The sequence below is a fragment of the Camelus bactrianus genome, chromosome 19 (genome assembly GCF_048773025.1).
Source record: "Camelus bactrianus isolate YW-2024 breed Bactrian camel chromosome 19, ASM4877302v1, whole genome shotgun sequence".
NCBI classification, from domain to species: domain Eukaryota; kingdom Metazoa; phylum Chordata; class Mammalia; order Artiodactyla; family Camelidae; genus Camelus; species Camelus bactrianus.
This window is the reverse complement of record NC_133557.1, coordinates 33,733,116-33,752,851: the sequence shown is the minus strand read 5'-3', so window position 1 is coordinate 33,752,851 and position 19,736 is coordinate 33,733,116. Positions and strand designations below refer to the sequence as shown.

General features: G+C 45.3%; 1 protein-coding gene and 1 pseudogene across 1 annotated transcript in view; one reads left to right on the top strand and one right to left on the bottom strand.

Annotated features, from left to right (window-relative positions):
• Window positions 1–19,452, bottom strand: part of ABHD12 (abhydrolase domain containing 12, lysophospholipase) — a 70,351-nt gene extending 50,899 nt beyond the window's left edge. Inside the window, exon 1 of the mRNA XM_074347746.1 lies at window positions 19,138–19,452. Within this exon, the coding sequence (XP_074203847.1) occupies window positions 19,138–19,328 (191 nt within the window). The 5' untranslated portion in view covers window positions 19,329–19,452. The remainder of the gene's footprint in view (window positions 1–19,137) is intronic.
• Window positions 6,628–10,807, top strand: LOC141574114 (dolichyl-diphosphooligosaccharide--protein glycosyltransferase subunit TMEM258 pseudogene; annotated as a pseudogene).
• Window positions 19,453–19,736: the final 284 nt, after the last annotated feature.

Genomic DNA, 19,736 nt, shown 5'->3' with positions numbered 1-19,736 from the left:
GAGCAGCCAACGGCCCCCAAGGTGGAGGGAGGGTGTGTGGAGATGGAGGCCCTGCTGGCCCGGCGCCCGGGTGACCACAATGAGCAGAGTCCACACCAGACACGTGGTGGGGACGGCGGGTAAGAAACACGCCAGTGCGCCAGGGGTCCTGCTGCATGACCTGGTCTGCCCTGGCCAACACTCGCCCTCTTTACCTGAGGGCCCTCAGGTAAGACCAACAACATGCAGGCCTGAAAGGACTGAGCGCCAGGCCTGCATACCCAGCTGTCTCCCCATGTGGAGTCTCACAGGCAAATCAAAATTCAACGTCAGAACCAAATTCTTCCACCCTCTCCTCCCCTCGGTTCTTCATCTCAGCAAACACCAGGTGCCCACACAGACCCCAGCAGTCAGTGCTGAACCCACTTCTTCCCCATCTCCACCTCCAACCCACCCACACCAAGTTTCAAGTCCATTCACCTCTAGACAGCTTGCCTGCTCCTCTCTGATCCATGTATCTTACCCAGATCAGCAGCCCTAACCTTTTTTGATGACACATTCAATCAGTACCATTTTTGGAGCATGCCCTCAATGCTTATGTACTTATTAAATTACACACATGTATGACTGGTTGGTTAATATCTGAATATGAATATAATTAGAAGGCCCAATATTTTCTTCCCACATCTCAATGTGTCTCACACAACCCCTGGGTGAACTCACCCCATTTTGGAGATCAATACCTTGGCCTTCTTAAGACCTCTTAATGGAACCTCTGACCTCTGCCTGCCTGCTATATAAGCCAAGAGACATTTTTCAAATGTAAATCTGATCACATCCCTGCTCCCTTAAACCCTTCAGATGCAAAGGATCTGAAACAGATCCCAGGAGTGCTGCCCACCTCTGGTCCTCCAGTTTCTCGCAAGGGTCTAGGGTTTCCCCAACCTGTGCAACCAGTACCCTTCCTTCCAGTCCTGTGGCTCCTTCAGGACTCAGCTTCAAGGCCATTTGCTCTGACGCCTCCCTGGCTGTTGTATCTAACTGTGCCCCTCTTACAATCACTTTCACAGTCAGTATGAAGGATATTACCTCCATTTGACATCTTACGTATTTTTAAAATACTTCCCTTTATCATTTGTCTTTTTACTTAGAAATACTTTTAATTATAGGACACTTTTTAATTTTTATGTGTTCTCATTGTATGAGTTTTTCTCTTTATGCTTTCTTCCTCTACTTCTTGGGTAGACATTCTTCTCTGACCTTGAGATTGAGGATCTCATTTTTCTTTTAGGACTTTACACTTTAGACTCAATCGCGGAATGTACTCTGGCATATGGTGGAAGGAGGGCTCTGAGTTTATATATTCCTGGTTACCCAATAGTTTCTATCCATCTAAAACGCCACCTTGAACAGACGTTAAAATTTTATTTACCAGGCTAAAGATGGTAGATTTAACTGTTTCCTCCAAAACCCCCACAAAAATGACAGTTTTTGGAGGTTTCTTTTTTTTTTTAGCATAAAATCCTAGAGTCAAAGAATGAGAGAAGAGACCAAAATTTTGGAAGCTGGGAACTTCTAAATTCAGTTGGCACCCCCAGGAAGTTCTAAGCCAGGATGCAAAGAGATAGGGCATGTGACAGGTGGTTCCTGTGCCTGTGGAAGGGGCTCAGGAATCAGGAGGGCAATATTAAAAACCCCTCTGGTGGGAAAACTGGATAGCTACCTGTAAAAGACTGAAATTAGAACATTCTCTAACACCATATACAAAATAAACTCAAAATGGATTAAGACTTAAATATAAGACCAGATACTATAAAACTCCTAAAGGAAAACATAGGCAAAACACTCTCGGACATAAATCGCAGCAATATATTTTTTGAACCAGCTCCTGGAGTAACGAAAATAAAAGGAAAAATAAACAAATGGGATCTGATTAACCTTAAAAGCTTTTGCACAGCTAAGGATACCATCAACAAAATGAAAAGACAACTTACAGAATGGGAGAAAATATTTGCAAATGATGTGACTGACAAGGGACTAATTTCAAAAATATACAAACTGCTCATACAGCTTAATATCAAAAAAGAAGCAACACAATCCAAAAATGGGCCGAAGACCTAAACAAGCAATTCTCCAATGAAGACATACAAATGGCCAATAGGCACATGAAAAAATGCTCAGCATGGCTAATTGTCAGAGAAATGCAGATCAAAACTACAATGAGATATCACCTCACACCAGCCAGAATGGCCATCACTGAAAAGTCTACCCTGGAGAGCGTATGGAGAGCAGGGAACCCTCCTACATTGTTGGCGGGGTATAGATTGGTGCAGCCACCATGGAGGACAGTATGGAGGTTCCTTAAAAAACTGAAAATAGACCTACCATGATATCCAGCTATCCCACTCCTGGGCATATATCCGGAGAAAAATAAAATTCAAAAAGGCACCCCAATGTTCACAGCAGTACTATTTACAACAGCCAAGACATGGAAACAACCCAAATGTCCATCAACAGATAACTGGATAAAGAAGATGTGGTATATTTATACAATGGAATACTACTCAGCCATAAAAAAATTTAATGCCATTTGCAGCAACATGGAAGGAAATGAAGATCATCATTCTAAGTAAAGTGGGCCAGAAACAGAGAGAAAGATGCCATACGACATCACTTATTATGTGGAATCTAAAAGAAAAAAAAAAGAACACAAATGAACTACTTATTGTTCATAACTAAGATGACTGATTTCTTGAATATGTGTGAGCACACTTGACTGTCCTTTATTATGGGATTACCGCGTTCTGTTGATTCTTATTTTGTAGTTGGCTTTATTCCTTTGGTAACTATGTAAGTTTAAAAAGCTAAAGCTCTAAACTGTTCTTAGCAACAATGATCAGCACATATATGTAAACTAAAAAAAAAAGTGCAGTATATTGTATATATGTATTTACATGCAATATTTTGTATATTGCAGCCAAACTGTAACAATTCTACCTAATAAAACTGAAAAATGAAAAAAAAAAAAACCCTCTGGACTCCTTCCTCACTGATGGGACCACTGCTCTCCCTGTCAAAAGACTCGTTTTATTCCTGTAAAGTGTAAACACAAGCTTTGATACTCTTGAAACAGAAGAAATACATGAAAGTTTTTAAAAAGAGTGCTGAGAGCCCCCGTCTTCTTCCTCAGCTCCCAGAGAGCTGGAAGTTGGAGATGGGGCATGGTGAGCTCAGGAGCAAAAAATACAAGGTCGCCTCCCAGCTCTGACAATCCTTTGCTGAACGTCCAGTCCCTGGTCCGCAGCTTTGTATTTTGCAAAAGAGCAGTGGAAGACCTGCATCCCCAGGACCCACTCACAGCCCTGCACTCTGACTTCCCTAAAGGGAGACTGAGGTGGAACTGCATTAAATCTGTTTGGGAAAGAAACACTACCTTCTCAATATTATGGATTCTCATCTAAAAATGTATCTTTCCACTTAAACAAATATTATTTTATGGTCTCAGTAAAGCTTAATAACTTTCTTAATAAAGACTATATATTTCCTATGTGTATTCTTAGATATTGTACAGTTTTTGTTGCTACTATGAAACAGTTTATCCTTTACATTTTTCTAGTTGGTTAGCTACTGGTATAAAAGGAGGCTATATATTTATTTTGCATTTGAAAATCTTACTGAGATCCATTAGTTCTGAGAAATTTTTGGTTGATTTTTATTGGAGTCTTCTAGTTAAAACATCATTATCTGCAAGCAAGCAATGACAATTTCTACTCCTTAGAGGTTTATCTTTTAACTTTTTCTTAACTTGCCACAATATCTAGCATATTCAGAATAATATTTTACAGCAGAGGTGAGAACAGATGAAAAACCTTGCTTCTTCACTTGAATTTACATTAATTTAACAAATACTTATCAAGCATCTACTATGTGCCAGGCAGTAAATAAAATGATTAACATTTTACTTTTCCATATAATGTTGGCTGATGAACTATCTTGTCGTCTTGTCTTTGATCAAGATTTAATTTTAAGTGTAACAGACGGTAGACTTGCCAATGAAATGTAGAACATGAAGGTACAAAAAGGAGCTTTAGAAAAAAAACAACTGTAAGTATCCGCATTTCCACTCACTTGAGAATCTCTAAGCCTAGGGTTTCTCATGCTGAGATGGAGTAGAAAGGCCTCCTGCTGGACCACACCAGCAGAGAGCAGGGCACCAAAGGCCCCAGGACCACACCATGCTGCCCTCTGGGTCAAGGCCATCCTGGGACTCCACTGAAATAGCTCTTGAAATCACTCTCCTTCTGCTTTCATTTGAATGAAACAAAGCCTCACGATGAGGCAACACTGAAGGAATTTATCTTCAGATACAAAGGGCACTATTTTGTGACACTTTCTGTTATCCAAAAATGTAGCACCAAGATGACACGCAGAAATACAAACTGAACAATGAAGCTCCACCTTCACCTGTATTACTGGCAAAGAATAAGAACACCGACAATACCAAAACAGTAAGTATAGGCAAACACCTGCCCCACTGCCAGAGGGACCTCCTCTCTGGCCAAGCAGCTCCACTCTGGAGGGCTGCCCACAGGACTTGACCATCCTGGCATGCCAGGAAGGCTGTGCAAGGTGTCCTCTGCGCAGCACGGTCTGAGAGAGGAAGATGGAATACGTTCGCAGTATTCACCAGGGGTTACTTTCTCATAGCTTTATGTCCTCCCGGTAACAGATAAATACAGAAAACCTGCAAGCTACAAAAAGGTATTGATAGGAGAATGAAAATAACCTCAAATCACGTGATTCTACAGGAGCCACTGCTGATACACTAGACTAGTAGAACGTCCTTGTAAACTTGATTCCGTATTAAACTAGATCTTATAAAGGCAGATCTGTGGTGGAGATGCTGGCAAGCCACCGGAAGTCTGTAAGCGCCCTTCCCTAGTGCAGAGCTGGTGACGTGAAGCGCCTCCGCGGCTACATCTCCAACCCACCTGGAGGCGCATGTGAGGCCTCAGGAGCAGACTGCCAGAGTAGTGTGACTCATGTGCACGTGGCTGTCAGTACTGGTTTGGTAAAGTAGCCAGTACCATCCTGGCATGCTCATTTTTCTTTTTAGCTTATCAACACATTTTTTAAAGGTCACATGTTATATATTTCAAAAGGTAAAACAAAGTGGCCCGACTGACAACTCCACGCACTCCGCGCCCATTTTCATTAGCTACTTACTTATCCTTCCAGTGTTTCCTTATGCAAACACACATACATGTTCTCATTCCTTGTTTTTCTCACACTACACAATGCAAACTGCTTCACATGTCGATTTTTCTCTCTCAACAATATGCCTAAGCAGTCGCTGCCTATCAACCCACAGCTGCAGTGCAGCCCCACAGCACTTCACTGGGCTGATACATCACAGGGTGTTACACCAGCCTCCAGTCACTGGACACTCAGGCTGTTTCCAGCAGTCAGCGCCACCATGAGTCATCCTGTACACGTGTAATTTTTTATGTGTAAATGCACATGGGACAGTCCTAGAATGGAAACTGCTGGAACAAAGAGTAAATGCAACTAGGATTAAGAAATTACTCTCTCAAATCCCTGCTTCCCTCAAAGCCTCACTAGCAAAGAAGTTGTCCAAGAGGCACGTCTGCCAATCCGACAGCTGAAAACTTTGATTTCATTTCTCTAATTATGAATAAGTATGGTTGCACAATCTTTCGCATAATGAGGATATGGTATTTCTTTTTCTATTAATTATGCACGTCCTTTGCACATTTTTCACTGGGTTTTGATTTTTTCTTTTAAATTCCTAGAAGCTCTTTATTTATTACAGTAATTTAGCTTCTCATGTATATGAGCTGCAAATACCTTTTCTTGTCATTAGTCATGTCATGCAGATATTTCTTATATTTGTATTTCTGGAATTTCCATCCTGTCTCATTGGCACGTTACTCAAGTCACCGCTGTCTTGCTGAACCTGAATACAGCAGCACGGACCAGTGTCTACTCGCACTCCCTCTCCACAGGGCACCTGCAACTCCTGTATCTTGTTCTTTCACTGAACTTCAGAATCAGCTTGTGTAGAACCCAAGAGAACCAGGTTAGCATTTTTACTTGGAATCTTGTTAAGCGAATAATCGAACTTAGGGAGATTAGGCAGTTTATGATGTGAGCTTTTCTAGTCAAGAACACACATGTCCTTACATTTGTTCAGGTGAACTTCTGTGTCCTCTGAGAATGGTTAAGTTTTCTTCTTAGAGATCTAGTGTCTTTCCTTCTAAGGCATTATTCCTTATAGGCATTTTTTGTTATTTGATTTTTTTTTATTCATTTTGTTTGTGATTTTATCTCACAACTAATTATTGTTGTTTGTATGCATGAAATCTATGATCCCAGCACACTAACCTTCTGTCTTCCACACAGGGGACCATGCACCCACACAACAAAGTGCCATGCAGTTGCCAGTGACAAGGAACATGCGTCTGCGCAGTGATGTGGGGGGAGAAATTTCATGTCAGGGGAGGTGAGGGCAGAGAATTTACCACATATGCTTCAGTATTTTTTAAAATTTTAAATATATTTCTTGTATATAATAAAAAAGATTTCCAAAATCGGGTGGTTGTACTGGCACGAACAGGCTATACCACGATGCAGGAACAAACCACCACCAGAGGCATCCGCATGAAAAACAACAGTTTACTTCTTGCTCTGGCTGTGTCCAGCCCTGGTCAGCAGGGGCTTCTGCTAATCCTAGTAGCTCAGGAACCTGTCAGGAAGCGCCACTGCCTCGTTATGTCACCGTCTCCCCACATGGCGTTAGGAAAGAAGGCACGGAGAACCACAAACCTGCTATGAAATGCTTCTACCTAGAGAGTAATGACACTTCTTTCACAACATGAGACCGCGTCTCACTTCAAGGGGGCAAGGCCCGGAACCAGGAAGTCGGTGAGCAGTAGCGATGTGCCCACAGGGTGAAACAGCTACACGTGAGGGCGCAGCGCTTACAAGGTGGACAAAGCAAGCCACTTCACAACTTCACACTGCAGAAATGCCCTCTTTAAAGGAGCACTAGGTAAATTCTTTAACAAAGGACTACTTTTAGATGCAAGTGAACCTGCCACCCCCCCCCCTTTAATTTTCCTACCTGAGAAGCCTGAGCTTCTGGGTTCTTCGTTTTATTAAAGGAGCACACACTGGCACCGCGGAACTCTCCCCTTAACCTGACTACCACTGCTGAGGACGTGCTCACCTCCATGTCTGCGGTTAGGGTTAGCTTAGGGTTAGGTTTGGGTTAGGTGAGATAGGACAGACAGCAAAACACAAATATCATGCGATTTCTCTTATAAGTGGAATCTAAAAAGCAGAACAAATGTAACAAAACAGAAACAGACTGATAGATACAAAGAACAAATAGGGGGTTACCAGAGGGGAAGCTGGTGGGGGATGAGTGAAGGTGAGGGAGATTAAGAAGTACAACTTCCAGTTACAAAATAAATGTCACAGGGATGAAAGGTACAATACAGGGATACAGTCGATAATACTATAGTAACTTTGTAAGGTGACAGATGGTAACGACTTACTGTGGTGACTACTTTGTCATGTACAAAAATGTTGAATCACTATGTTGCACACCTGAAACTAACACAGTAAGTCAATTATACTTCATTTACTTCATTTTTCAAGGGAGGGAGGGAGGAAGAATTCTAGGTGGGCAGTGGTGGGGTTTTATTGTGGGGTTTTTTTTTTTTTTCCAGTGCTCTAAAGACGCTGCTCCATGACCTTCTTTCTTACTATTTTTTTCCTGACAAGAAATCTGCTGTCACCTGCATATCTGCTCATCTGTACATGTCTTTTTCCCTCTGGCTGCTTTTAAGATTTTTCTTTTTCAGCAGATAACCCTGTGCCCAGCAAAACGGAACTTAAGGCCATGAGCAGATACCGCAGCCCAGTGAACCCGGCTGTCTTTCCCCATCTGACCATGGTGCTGTTGGCCACTGGAACACTCTCAGCCACCTGACTCTGTGCACGAGGTCACCCCCACAGAGTGCACTAGGGCTGTCCAGAAGGAGCTCCTCATCTCTCTGGTGGTCTCACTCTCCCTGGGCTTTGGGGTCCTCGTCCTGCTGCTCTGGGTCGGCATCTATGTACGAGCTCCCAAGGGTTCCAGCCAGGTGGCTTCACTGAATCCCTGCTTTTGTAAATTAACTTTTTTACTATTGCTAAAAATATCCCACCTGCTGCTCACAATAAAGGCAGATGTGTGACGAAAAAAAAAAAAAAGATTTTTCTTTTTATTACTGGATTTGAGCAATCTGATTATGATGCACCTTGGTATAGTTTTCTTACTGTTTTTTTGTGTGGGTGGGTGATTCAGTGAGCTTTTTAGACAGTGAGTTTGTAGTTGCCACCGAGCTTGGAAAATTTCTGGCCTTTATTCCTTCATCTACTTTTTCTCTCTCTCTTGCTTCTGTGGGGACTCAAATTACCCACACGTTAAGTTGCCTGAAGTTTTTCCACAGCTCAGTGCTGCTTCTAAACATTGTTTTGATTCTCTTTCTGTGTCTCATGTTGGGTAACTGAGTCTTTCTTTCTGCAGTGTCTAGTCTGCCATTACTGCCCTTCTGTGTGTCTTCCACCTCACATACCTGCAGTTCTCATCTTCAAAAATTTGACTTGGGTAATTCTCCTATCTTCCATGACTCTACTTAACTTTTTGAACATGTGGAATATAGTTGTAGTAACTTTTAATGCCCTTTGCTAGCTCAAACAATGTGTCAATTTTGGTTGGTTTCCATTAATTGATTATTCTAAGTCATACATTTCTGTCTCTTTGCATGTCTGTGGGTTATGTACTGAATTCCGCCCCACAACCCCAATTCAGATGTTTACATCCTAACTCCCAGTGCTTCAGAACATGACTACTTTTGGAGACAGAGTCTTTAAAGAGGTTAAGTTAAGTTAAAATGTGGTCATTTGGGTGGGCTGTAATCCGTTAAGAGTGGTGTCCTTAGGAGAAGAAACGGACAGATCATGCAGAGGGAAGACATGCAAGACACAGGGAGAAGACGGTCACCTCCACGTCGAGGAGAGAGACCCGAGAAGAAACCAGTGCTGCCAACACACCGACCTCAGACTTGTAGCACCCAGAATCGTGACAAAGTCGTGACAATCGTGACAAACACGTCTTGTTTCAGCTGCCCAATCCATCGTGCTCTGCTATGGCCACCCAGGAAACGAAAACATCTGGCCACCTCCGATCAGATGTCAGACACTGTGAAGTTCACTTCGCTGGCTGCTGGGTGTTTTTTATATTCCTAAAAATTTAATTGACTCCTGTTTCAGGATGCAGTTAAGTTACTGGGAAACAGTTTGCTTTTTCTGGGTTTTGCTTTTATGATTTGTTAGGTGGGTCCAGAGCAGTACTCAGTCTAAGGCTAATTATTTCCCATCACTAAAGCTTGACATTCCTGAGTGTCCAGCCCACTGTCCTGTGGTTATGGGTCTTGTCAGAGGGAACTGGAGCTGTTTCACCGGAACCTTTTGAGAAGTTCTCTCCTCGGCCTCAGGTAGCTTCCTCACTTGTGCGTGTGAGCGGCGCTCTGCTGGACACACAAGGTGGTCCCTCAAGATATCTCCAGAGTTCTCTCTGTGCTGCTGCCTCCTCCCTGCCCTCTGTCTAAAAACCACAGGCATGCCGGTGTCCCCAGACCCTGAGCACCTTACCCACAACTCAGGGGGTCCACCAGGCTCCACATCAGTGCCCCCTCCCTGTGCCACAGCAGAGAGCTGGGGCTGCTGCAGGGCTCGCCTCATTTGTCTGTCACCTCTCAGGGACCACTCTCTCTCACTGCGGTGGCCAGTGTTTTGAAAGCTTTTGTTTCATGCATTTTGTCTGACTTTCGTTGTTGTTGTGTCAGTTACTTCAGGGTAAATTCAGTCCCTGTTACTCCATCTTGGCCAGAACTGGAAGTTCTGTATTTCTATTAAAGTGTCTATATTTGGTTTTCACAAATTCCTTCATTACTGTAACCATCAAAATTATTAAGGAAGAGTGTTTGGCTTTATTTCACAATATCAATAGATACATTCCAAATATATCTCCTTTTATGATGTATTCCATTATGCCAGATATACATACATATTCCATTATATTAACTCACTATATTCTCTCAGAAGGAACAAAAGAGTAAAGCCAAGATTCACTCCCCAAAACTAACAGCTGGACTAAATTCTTCTTAGTTCGTAAGTGGAAACCTTAAGAACAATCTTCAAAATCTTGTTCAAACACAGTCCTGGGAGTAATTTCACTGAACAGAATTGAAAGCTCTAAGGCTTTACTAAAATACACAGGAGCAATCCACAAATGCCTTTGTTCCCAGAGAAGAAAACAGAAAGTCATGAGGGTGTTGGCAGAGCTAAACAGCTGGGTGTCCTGCTGTGAAAAGGCCTTATTCTCCTGACAGTGACAAGAATGTTTAATCACTATAGCACAGCTTGTTTTCAAGTGCTTTATACACAAATGCATTACCTACTGTTAAAAAACAAAGTTCAACTGAGCAAACCTTAAAGATCTTATTGGCTTTACTCAACAATTCATGAATCAGGCGGCATCCCATGAAGCAGACAGACAGGAGCCACGAGGAGCTGCAGAAAGTGAAAGACTTCCAGAGGCAGAAGGGAGTAGGAATAAGGAGGTTCTGTGAGACAAAAAAAAACCCAACAGGTTCTTTACCGCAAGGGCACTTTCCCTCGGGAGATGGCAGAGGTCCTTCAGGCAGATGACCTCATTAGCGCTGATCAGGAGAGCAGGCAACCGCTGCCTGACTGATAAGATTCCATTTCTAGGAGCCGAGACTGCAATAAAGTTAGGTCTCAGTTTGGTGACCCCATTTTGGGTCTGCTGTCTTTTTTTAAAAAAACTTCCTTGCTTTATTTTTCTTTGTCTTTCTTGCGGTCTTTCTCCTTCATGCAAATATGAGCTCCACAAAGGGTGAGGCCTGTCTGACTCTTGTGTAATGTTCTACCCACATCTTCCAGCACACAGTAGGTCTTCAACAAGTGTTTGTTAGATGAATAAAAGAACAACACGCAAGCAATATTCTTAATATATGCCACACTATTAACAGTTATTACCCAGGGGATAATTCCACTTTCTCAATTATACTCTGTTTTATATTTGTATTAAGAAATTTTTATTACTTTTATAATCAGAAAAAAACAAAATGAGAGAGGAACAGAGGGAAAGACACAGGGTCCCTCGGGGGCTACCTTTCACCATGGTGACTGCCATCCCTTGTGGTGGCCTCAGACCTGGAGCTCCCTGCCTTGGTCCCTGTAGGGTCTCCCTCTTGCTGTCTCTTGGGGTCCTGTTGCTACACTGGCAGGCTCCCAGCTGGCCTACTCTGCTGTAACAGTCCTTTCCTCCTGGAACCCTAAGCCAAACACCAAATGTCCTGGAACGGCAGTCTTATTATTTTCCTTCCTGTAGGTTCTGCCATGACATGCCCTGTCGAAGGGTCCCGTGTCCCCAGATTGTGAGAATTTCTTTTCTTTTACCTACAGATAGCTTGGTATACCAGAAATGTGCTGACAGGATGAGTTACCAAAAATGTCAGAGCAACAAAGGCCGAATGTGAGACCAGACTAACCATCTCCAGCCGTCCCTACACTCTGTCTCTACTAGACATCATTAAAATGTCTGAGCATAAGAGCTGATGGCTGCCACACATAAAAACTGAGAGACAGCAAACTCTCTGTAGACGGGTGCTGCCTTCTTTCATCTTTACATTCCCAGTGCCTAGCAAGGCATCAAACAAACCACAGGAGCACGGTAACTGTTTGTGGAATAAAATAACCTACGAGCCCCCAACACTGACCTGACTGACCACTTTCAGGTGGGAACAACACGACGGTCCAAGCCCAGGAATGGCACTAGTCAAGCATGAACGCGGAAGGGGCCTCTATCGTACACGTTATTAGAAGAAAACAGTTGAAAGTTAAAAGCTGTAAGTCTCTTCCAGGGCACTAAACTACAGCATCAAAATGACCTGCTTCAACCGCAACATTCTTCCCTTCCTCACGAACCCTTTAGTCAACATACCCAAGCCTTGTGGAGATCCCACAAGTCTGATGAGAACGGAAAACAATTTCAACTTTCTTTTCTTTACCCTAAAGCTCAGGATAGTTTTCAAGCTTCAAAAACAAACCCTAAATCCCAGCCTTCCTCAGATGGGCTGTACCCCTTCCTTGGCCCTCCTCTGCCCTCATCTCTGCAAAAACAAAGAGACTGAACCTTCCGAACCTCTTCACACTGACGCTCACCTACCTCCTCTTCGGTAGCTGCTCAGGGCATTTCCACACCTGGTAAACAGGCTACCCGTGATCCAGATGCTTAACTTCTGTAAGCACCATTTCAAGACAAACTCTGCTTCGAGACTTAGCTATCTGTGCAGTAGCGCAGCCTGAGAGGCAGGAATCCGCCTGCTTCCTACGTAGTCACCCCTCGGTGTCACCTCGTGTGGCGACCCAACCATCACCTCAAACCCAGCCCCAGGAGCCTCCTGGCTAGGATGTGTGCAGGCCCTCACGGAGCCACTACCCTCAGGCCCCCCGAACTTGGCAGCACTCGGCTGTGCAGAACACACAAAGCTTCTCAGACACACAGCAAGTCAAGAACCTCCAATGCCCTCGCCCTGCAATCTAACCACCTCCCTGCAACTTCACAGCACCCTTGGCCTTCCTTCCTGTCTGGGAACCCTGGCCTTGCCTTGGGGTACTGGTCCCACAGACACCATGCCACCAGGGCCAGGCACCACCAGTCTTTCCCCCACTGGACTGTCCCCCTGAGCACACCAAGGCACTCTAACAGCACTGGCCAGAAACCCGCTCCTACTCCAGCTACCCACTCCCCTCATTCCTGTTCCGTTTTGTGGCAAAACTCCTTGAGAAAGCTATCTGCATTTCTTCTCTCCACTTCTCCCTGGAGCCTCTCCATCAGGCTCCTACCCCAACCACTTGCACTGGCCACACTTGTCAATCCCTGATCTCCATCACCAAATCCAACAGCAGATCACATTTGTCTGTCCAACAGGCTTCTTCAAGCAGCTGCCTCCACCCCTTCCTCCCAGCTCTCCTCTCAACTCACTCCCTCCAGGTCTCCTTGGCTTGACCTCCCCCCAACCCCCACTTCTCCCAGCCCAAACCGTCTGGGCCCTGTCGGGACTCTGAACGCCATCTGCAGGCTTACACTGGAGGTCGGCCCCGACTCTCCCTGAACTCCAACTCCTCCCACCTACTCCACTCGCATGCTTCACAGGAACCTCCTTATGCCCCAATCACACCCATTCCCCACAACTGCCCCACCTCCACACATGGCAGCCCCACTCCTCCGGCTGCTCGGAGAACTGGTGAATCCTCTGACTCTCTTCTGTCTTTCACACTAATCCACTGGCAAATCCTGCTGACACCTCCTTCGAAACATCCAGAATGCAGCATGTCTTCTCACCTCTACCCAGGCCCAAGTCCCCAGCATCTGTTGCCTGGGTGACCCTTAGTGGGTCCCCCTGCTCCCCCTGCACCTCCAGTCCGTCTTCATCCCAGCAGTCAGAGTCACATGCTAAGGACATACATCATATCCAGGTGTTTCTCCACTCTGAAGCAGCCAGTGGCTTCCATTCAAATGTCCCCTTACAAGAAAGGCCTCCTGTCACCCAAACTGTACACAAGCCTCAGCTGTTCCTCACTGGCCCTACTTTTCTCCTCAAGCCCTGAGCACTCAACACAGCACACACTTGTTCCCTTGTCACTGCCTCCCCCACAAGAAAGCTCTCAAGTCATGACCCACATCCACTGCTGCAGCCTCAGCACTTACAAGAGTTACTGTACGTAGCAGGTACTCAAACTCTGCTAAATAAATGGGTAAAAAAAAGTGCTGAATAACCAAAAAGTATTCTTTAAAATGTTCTAATACCAACAGATGTACAGATGTGTTAACTGATCGTGACAGCAATTACCCACATGACTGCTGGCTGAGAAGACACACTGTAATAGTTTGAGGCCAGAAAGGGAGTGAGGGGTAAATTCTTCTTGACGTAAGTTAACAGAGCTCTCTCAACATTCCCAGCTACTAACATTAGCAATCATTATGGGACGACCGAGATGTCTCCGCCTCAGTGCTCACTGCATGTCTGGCTCTTTCATACGTCGGAGCCTCACTCAGACCTATAAGGAAGGTATTTTCATCCTCACATCACAGAGGAAGAAACAAACTCAGAAAATTAAGCAACTCACCCTAAGCCACAAACCTTAAAACACTCACTTGGGACTCAGTTACCTATGCAAGCTTTCTCCTAAAATACCAAACACTATTATGATGGGCACCAACCCTAAACGAGGAGTCTGTCTGCTAACTGGACACTCAGGCTAGGCTTCCTGGCATCACTCTTCCCTTTGTGGGCATCCCCCATCCTCACTGACACTCCAGACCCTGGCCTTCAGTTCAGGAGGAGGCAAATGATGTACCCACCCTCCATATGGACACCCAAGTTCTATGGCATCGTCTCTGGGTGAAAAGCGTTGACTTCACTTGTCAGTTTTCAGGACCGTACTGCAGTTACAACTTTCCTATTGACCACATTTCGGAAGGAAGAGTGCTCTAGTCCAAGGAGGAAGATCATGAGTCTGAAAAGGCGTCCTGTCTCCAACACTGTCAGCAGAACCCTGAAAAGATGACCCATCTTCTAACCTCTTTTCAAGACCACCTCTGTGATAAGTCTCTTCTGGAGCTTTTAATCTACCTCAAAATATCTTCCACATTTGAGCAGTGTCTGCCCAACTTTACTGTAAAAGACAGACACTCCCCTGAGAAGAGAGAGTACGCGTTGGCTGAAAGACTAAGAAGCAAGCAAAGATACAGACACAAATCCCACCAAAGCAGCGCCAAGTCCCAGGGTCATGGGTCCGGGGCTGGAATGTGGCCCTGATAAGATAAACTACAACTGGGAAAAGATGGACACAGCCGGGGCCCCATCTGAGGCACCATAACGAAGCCTGCCCCCTTGCCTGTTGTGGTCCAGGCATAGTCCTCTGGGGAGTGGAAGGAGAAGGGGCCTGGAGAAAAGCAGACTTTAACTCAGACATTTACCTGTCTTTCTGGGTTATGGTGAAACCATTAGCAGCCCTGGATGTTCCTTTCTTTGGGACAAGGAGGAACCAGGCGTGATGCCTGAGTTCTTCTGTATTTATACACCAAGGTCTGAAACCTGCCAGGCAGCCCACTGATCTCGGTCATGTGGCAGCCCTAGCCTCTGAGCTGGCAGAGAAAGGATGGTCTAGTTGACCAAAACACACAGACCTGTGCATCTCATTACTGTCTCCTTAGGGTCCAACTTAGGCCACTTACACCTCTATCGCATATTGTCAAGAACTCCGGGATTACAGAAAAGAACATGAAAGGCTCACAGAACCCTCATCTGCCTACTTGTACCAGACATGTGCAGGCAAAACTAATATCCAGCCCCTCCTCTCATGGAGTGCAGGGTTGACATGTAAGTCAGATGAACATTTACTTCCAAAAGGGACTCTAGTCCAACAATTAAAACAAACCAAAAAACTGTTCCGTGGTGCTTTGGTTTTTTTCTTTTTTTTTCCTTTAACCTCTAAAGTTGTTTTCATCTGAATTAGTTGCCACCAATGTTTAAAAAGTTAGAGATCAGACACACACCCAGCTACTCTTCTGGAAAGACTGGAAGGTCTGGCTGCCCCAGAGCCACACTCTTACCCGGCAGTAACAGGAGAGAAGGCAGCAGTTGCTGCCCCCTTCAGATGGGACACATTCCCTCCACTTCTCTGCCACCTCAGCATCATCCTGGCCTCCCAGAATAATAAACACAAACATATTTTCTTCGGGGAAAAATATCGTTTCCTTGGGGAAAAATCCACTTCTCTCTGTGTGTGTATTAGATCAAGAAAAAAGGCGGGGGGGGGGGAGTATAAGTATATAAAATATGAAACAAGACTAGCCCCAGGTACAGAAGAAAAAGCTAGGTATAACAGATGACTTCCTATAAACATATAAATCATCAAAACTCAACTCAGAAAGAGACAGCAAATCTAAGAAACTATAAGTTACCAAAATGCTATATTCTCAAAAAGCACCATGCTTAGGCAGTTTTACAGGTGAATTCTACAAAAATCTAAATTTAAAGAAAGAGATCCTTTCAAAAGCATTTAAACTGGCTAAAAGAGAGAAAGAAAAAATTTTAAATAAAGCTATAGAAAACACTAAAACAACCTGATAAAAATGATATTAAAGAAAAAAGTTACAGACTAGTCTCACAGAAAATGATGTCAAATTACCAAGAAAAACACTAATAAACAGAATTTGTCTACACAGTAACAGAGTTATCACTGATGATTCAATAATATGGAATCTATTGCTATAACAACACATTAACAGGTAATGGGATGAAATCTGTATGATCTTTTTACAGACGCAAAAAACAGCATTTGATAAAATTCAACAACAATTTTTGATTTAAAAAAAGACAAAACAGTAGCAACACATCCCTTAGTAAGATAACTAATGTGACAAACGCACTAAAAGAATTCTCACTAAAATCAGGAACAAGACAAGGGGACCCAGAGTATCCCTATTCTCCAATCTTATTCTGGAAATACAATGCAATTAAAAAAGAGACATAAAAAAGCAGAAAAGAAGGGATGAAATTCTTATTATTTGCAGCTAACATAATATATCTGGAAAACCAAGAAAACCAACAGCAAAAACTAGTTGAAACTAAGATTATATAAATTACTAGTTTCAAAATTAATAAAAACAACTAGTAACAATATATAGTATAAGAAAAGATGCTATTTTCCATAACAACAAAAAGATAAAATAACCGGGAATAAACTTAAGAAACATACAGAATTTTAAAACTAACTTAAAAAAGACATTTCTGAGTCAGAGAAATGTGTATGTAGATGGATATTAAATAATATTTAATTACAGATAATAAATTGCTAATTTTGATACAATATGACAATAGCTTTGGGGTTATATATATTTCAAAAAGCCCCTGTTTGTTCTCAAGATATATTGTGAATTATTTATAGATGAACTAGTTTGTTTTAAAAGTCTAGCTCCCAACCACACCAAAATGAAGGAGAGGAGGAAGAGATGATTCAAGACTAGCAAACAATGGAAAACTGTGGAGACAAAGTGATGGATACCTGGAGGTTCATTACAGCGTCTTCCCTACTTTGCACATTTGAATATGCAGGCAACAGAAATTAAAGAAAACTTAGGGGAGGTCACAAAGGGGGGGTCATGAAAAACAAATAATCCCAAAGATGTGTAACGGGCTTATAAAAAGGCACAAAAATTGCCACCTAACCATTAAGAAATTAAAACTAAAGCGAAGTTATATGTAATCTTCACCAGTTACGTAGAAAAGATCAAAATATCTGGTAATATTAAATATGAGGGGGAGGCAACTGGCAGTACTGCATGCATCAGCGCAACTGCTTGGGAGGGCACTTTGGCCTTCACCCTTCAAGGTCATAAACACACTTCCCTTGGCCCAGAAATTCCACTTCCAGGAATTTATTCTAGACAGTCATTCGACAAGCATTATCTCCCACCTACTACGTGCCGGGCACTGTCCCTGCTCTCACAGGGCTTCCCTTCTTATGGGGGAGACTATCAATAAAGCAAGTCAAGTGTGCAGGCAATTACACCCTCGGCCAAGGGACAAGTGTGATGAAGAAACAAGTAAACCCAACGGGGGCGGGCACTAAGGCCATTTCCAGTGTGCTAGTTTGGGAAGGCCCCTCTGAAGACGTGATAGGTGAGCGGAGACCTGGCTAAAGGAGAGTGTTCCAGGCAACAGGGAAGGAAGCAATGGGATAATACACAAATTTGGCCTTCCTGCCTTCTGCTTTTCGTTTTATTCACATAACAGCCTTTTGTTTACCCAAAGGATAGGAGCACGACTTGAATGTCTCTCTTTGTCCTCAACTCAAAAATAAAAATAATCAGATCCTTTTAATACAGTACATCTGTCAAAGAAGGTGCCAGGCCAGCACTGTTTCCCCAACATTATTGTGCAACACAATCTGATTTCTTCAAAGGAAGAGTTCCCAATCTGTCTAACTGTTGCGCCAAGCCCGTTCATGAAAGTGCATTAAAGCCAATCATGAGTTTTTAATGCAGATAAATCTTTCCACAGAGAACAGATTAGTTTCACAAAAAATATTGACCAGTTGCTAGATAATTTTACACAAAAGCAAAAATACCATCAGTCCCTGACCTTCTGGCAGGACTGGGAACCACTAACTTAGAGGAGTATATAGTTTAATTCCATGATCTTTTGGGCAATGAAGTTGATATTTTTAGGGGCTACCTGGGTAAGTATTTTACACTTTAGTAGCCAGTGTCAATTAGGGGCATGCCAACTGACCCCAAAAGAAATTACTTTGCTACAACACCTAAGAACATTACACATTTTTTCAAGCAACACGAAGCATCAAGACTTCAAAACTGCCAAGAGTGATACTAACAGCCAGATAATTAAAAAGCCAGCCTATGGGGGGAGAGTTGCCCTTATGAAACATGCTTCTTTCTCAGCTGTGAGATCAGATTAGCATAAACGCATTCATCTCTCCAAAGGGAGCCCACAAATAACCATTTGACTTCGGGACCGGATGGAGATTCCCAAGGAGACAAATTCCGTGGGCACATTCCACGCAACGCCAGCCAGCTGCTTGGCGAGCGCCGGGCTTCCCCCCAGCAGCGAGGACACGGCGCACCCCCAACCCTGGACGCCGACGACCCCTCGGCCTTAAGCGAGAGCTCGGCAGGTCCGAGCAGGGGACGCCGCGGAGACTCGGGGCCCGGTAAGCTGCCCACCGGAGAGAGTGGCGCCCCGGCCGAGTCGGACGCAGAGCAGGTCCGAGCGGAGTCCGCGCTTCAGGGCCGCGCCGGATGGCGCCGGGCGTCCAGGGGCTCCCCACCCTCGTCGAGAGGCGGTCGCTGGAGGGGTCTCACGGGCCCACCCGGGGGGAAGGGGACGCGGGGGCCAGAAGGGGAAGAGGAGAGGGTGGAGGGCGGGCAGCCCGGAGCGTGGTGGAGCCCGCCCCGCCCCCGCCGCTCCTCACCTGCCCAGCGCCCGCTTCATGCCCGCGTCGGCGGCGCAGCGCGGCTCGGCCGGCCCGGGGCCCGCCAGGCACAGGTTCTGCTTCAGGCGGCAGTCGGCGTCCAGCGCCGCAGCGGCCGAGCCGGCGGAGGGCGAGCCCGAGGCGGCGCGGTGCTCATGCTCTAGGGCGACGGGCTCGGTCCGCTTCCTCATTCCGTGGCCAGCACGGCCGGCCTCGCCCTCGCCCTCGCCGCCCGCCGCCGCTGAGAGAAGACGCCGCCGCCTCCACCGCCGCCGCGAGCCCGCCGGCCCCCAAGTCCCCGCGGGCCGGCGCGCCTGCCTGCGGCTACTCAGCGCTCGCCAATCAGCGCCCGACTCTCGCCGGCTCCGCCCCGACTCCGGCTCCGGCCACGCCCCCTCCCGGCATTCGTGCGCGCCCAGCATCCACCGCGCGGGGCTCAGCCATCTTGGAGAAGGGAGGACGAAGCCGCAGCGCGCATCAGTGTCCGGGCGGGACGGGGCGGGGCGGGGCGGGGCGAGGCGGGCCCGCCTGGTGCCTACCGCAGCGGCCCTAAGCGGGGGGCGGGGGGGAACCCTCTGCTCCCATCTTTAGAAATTCAA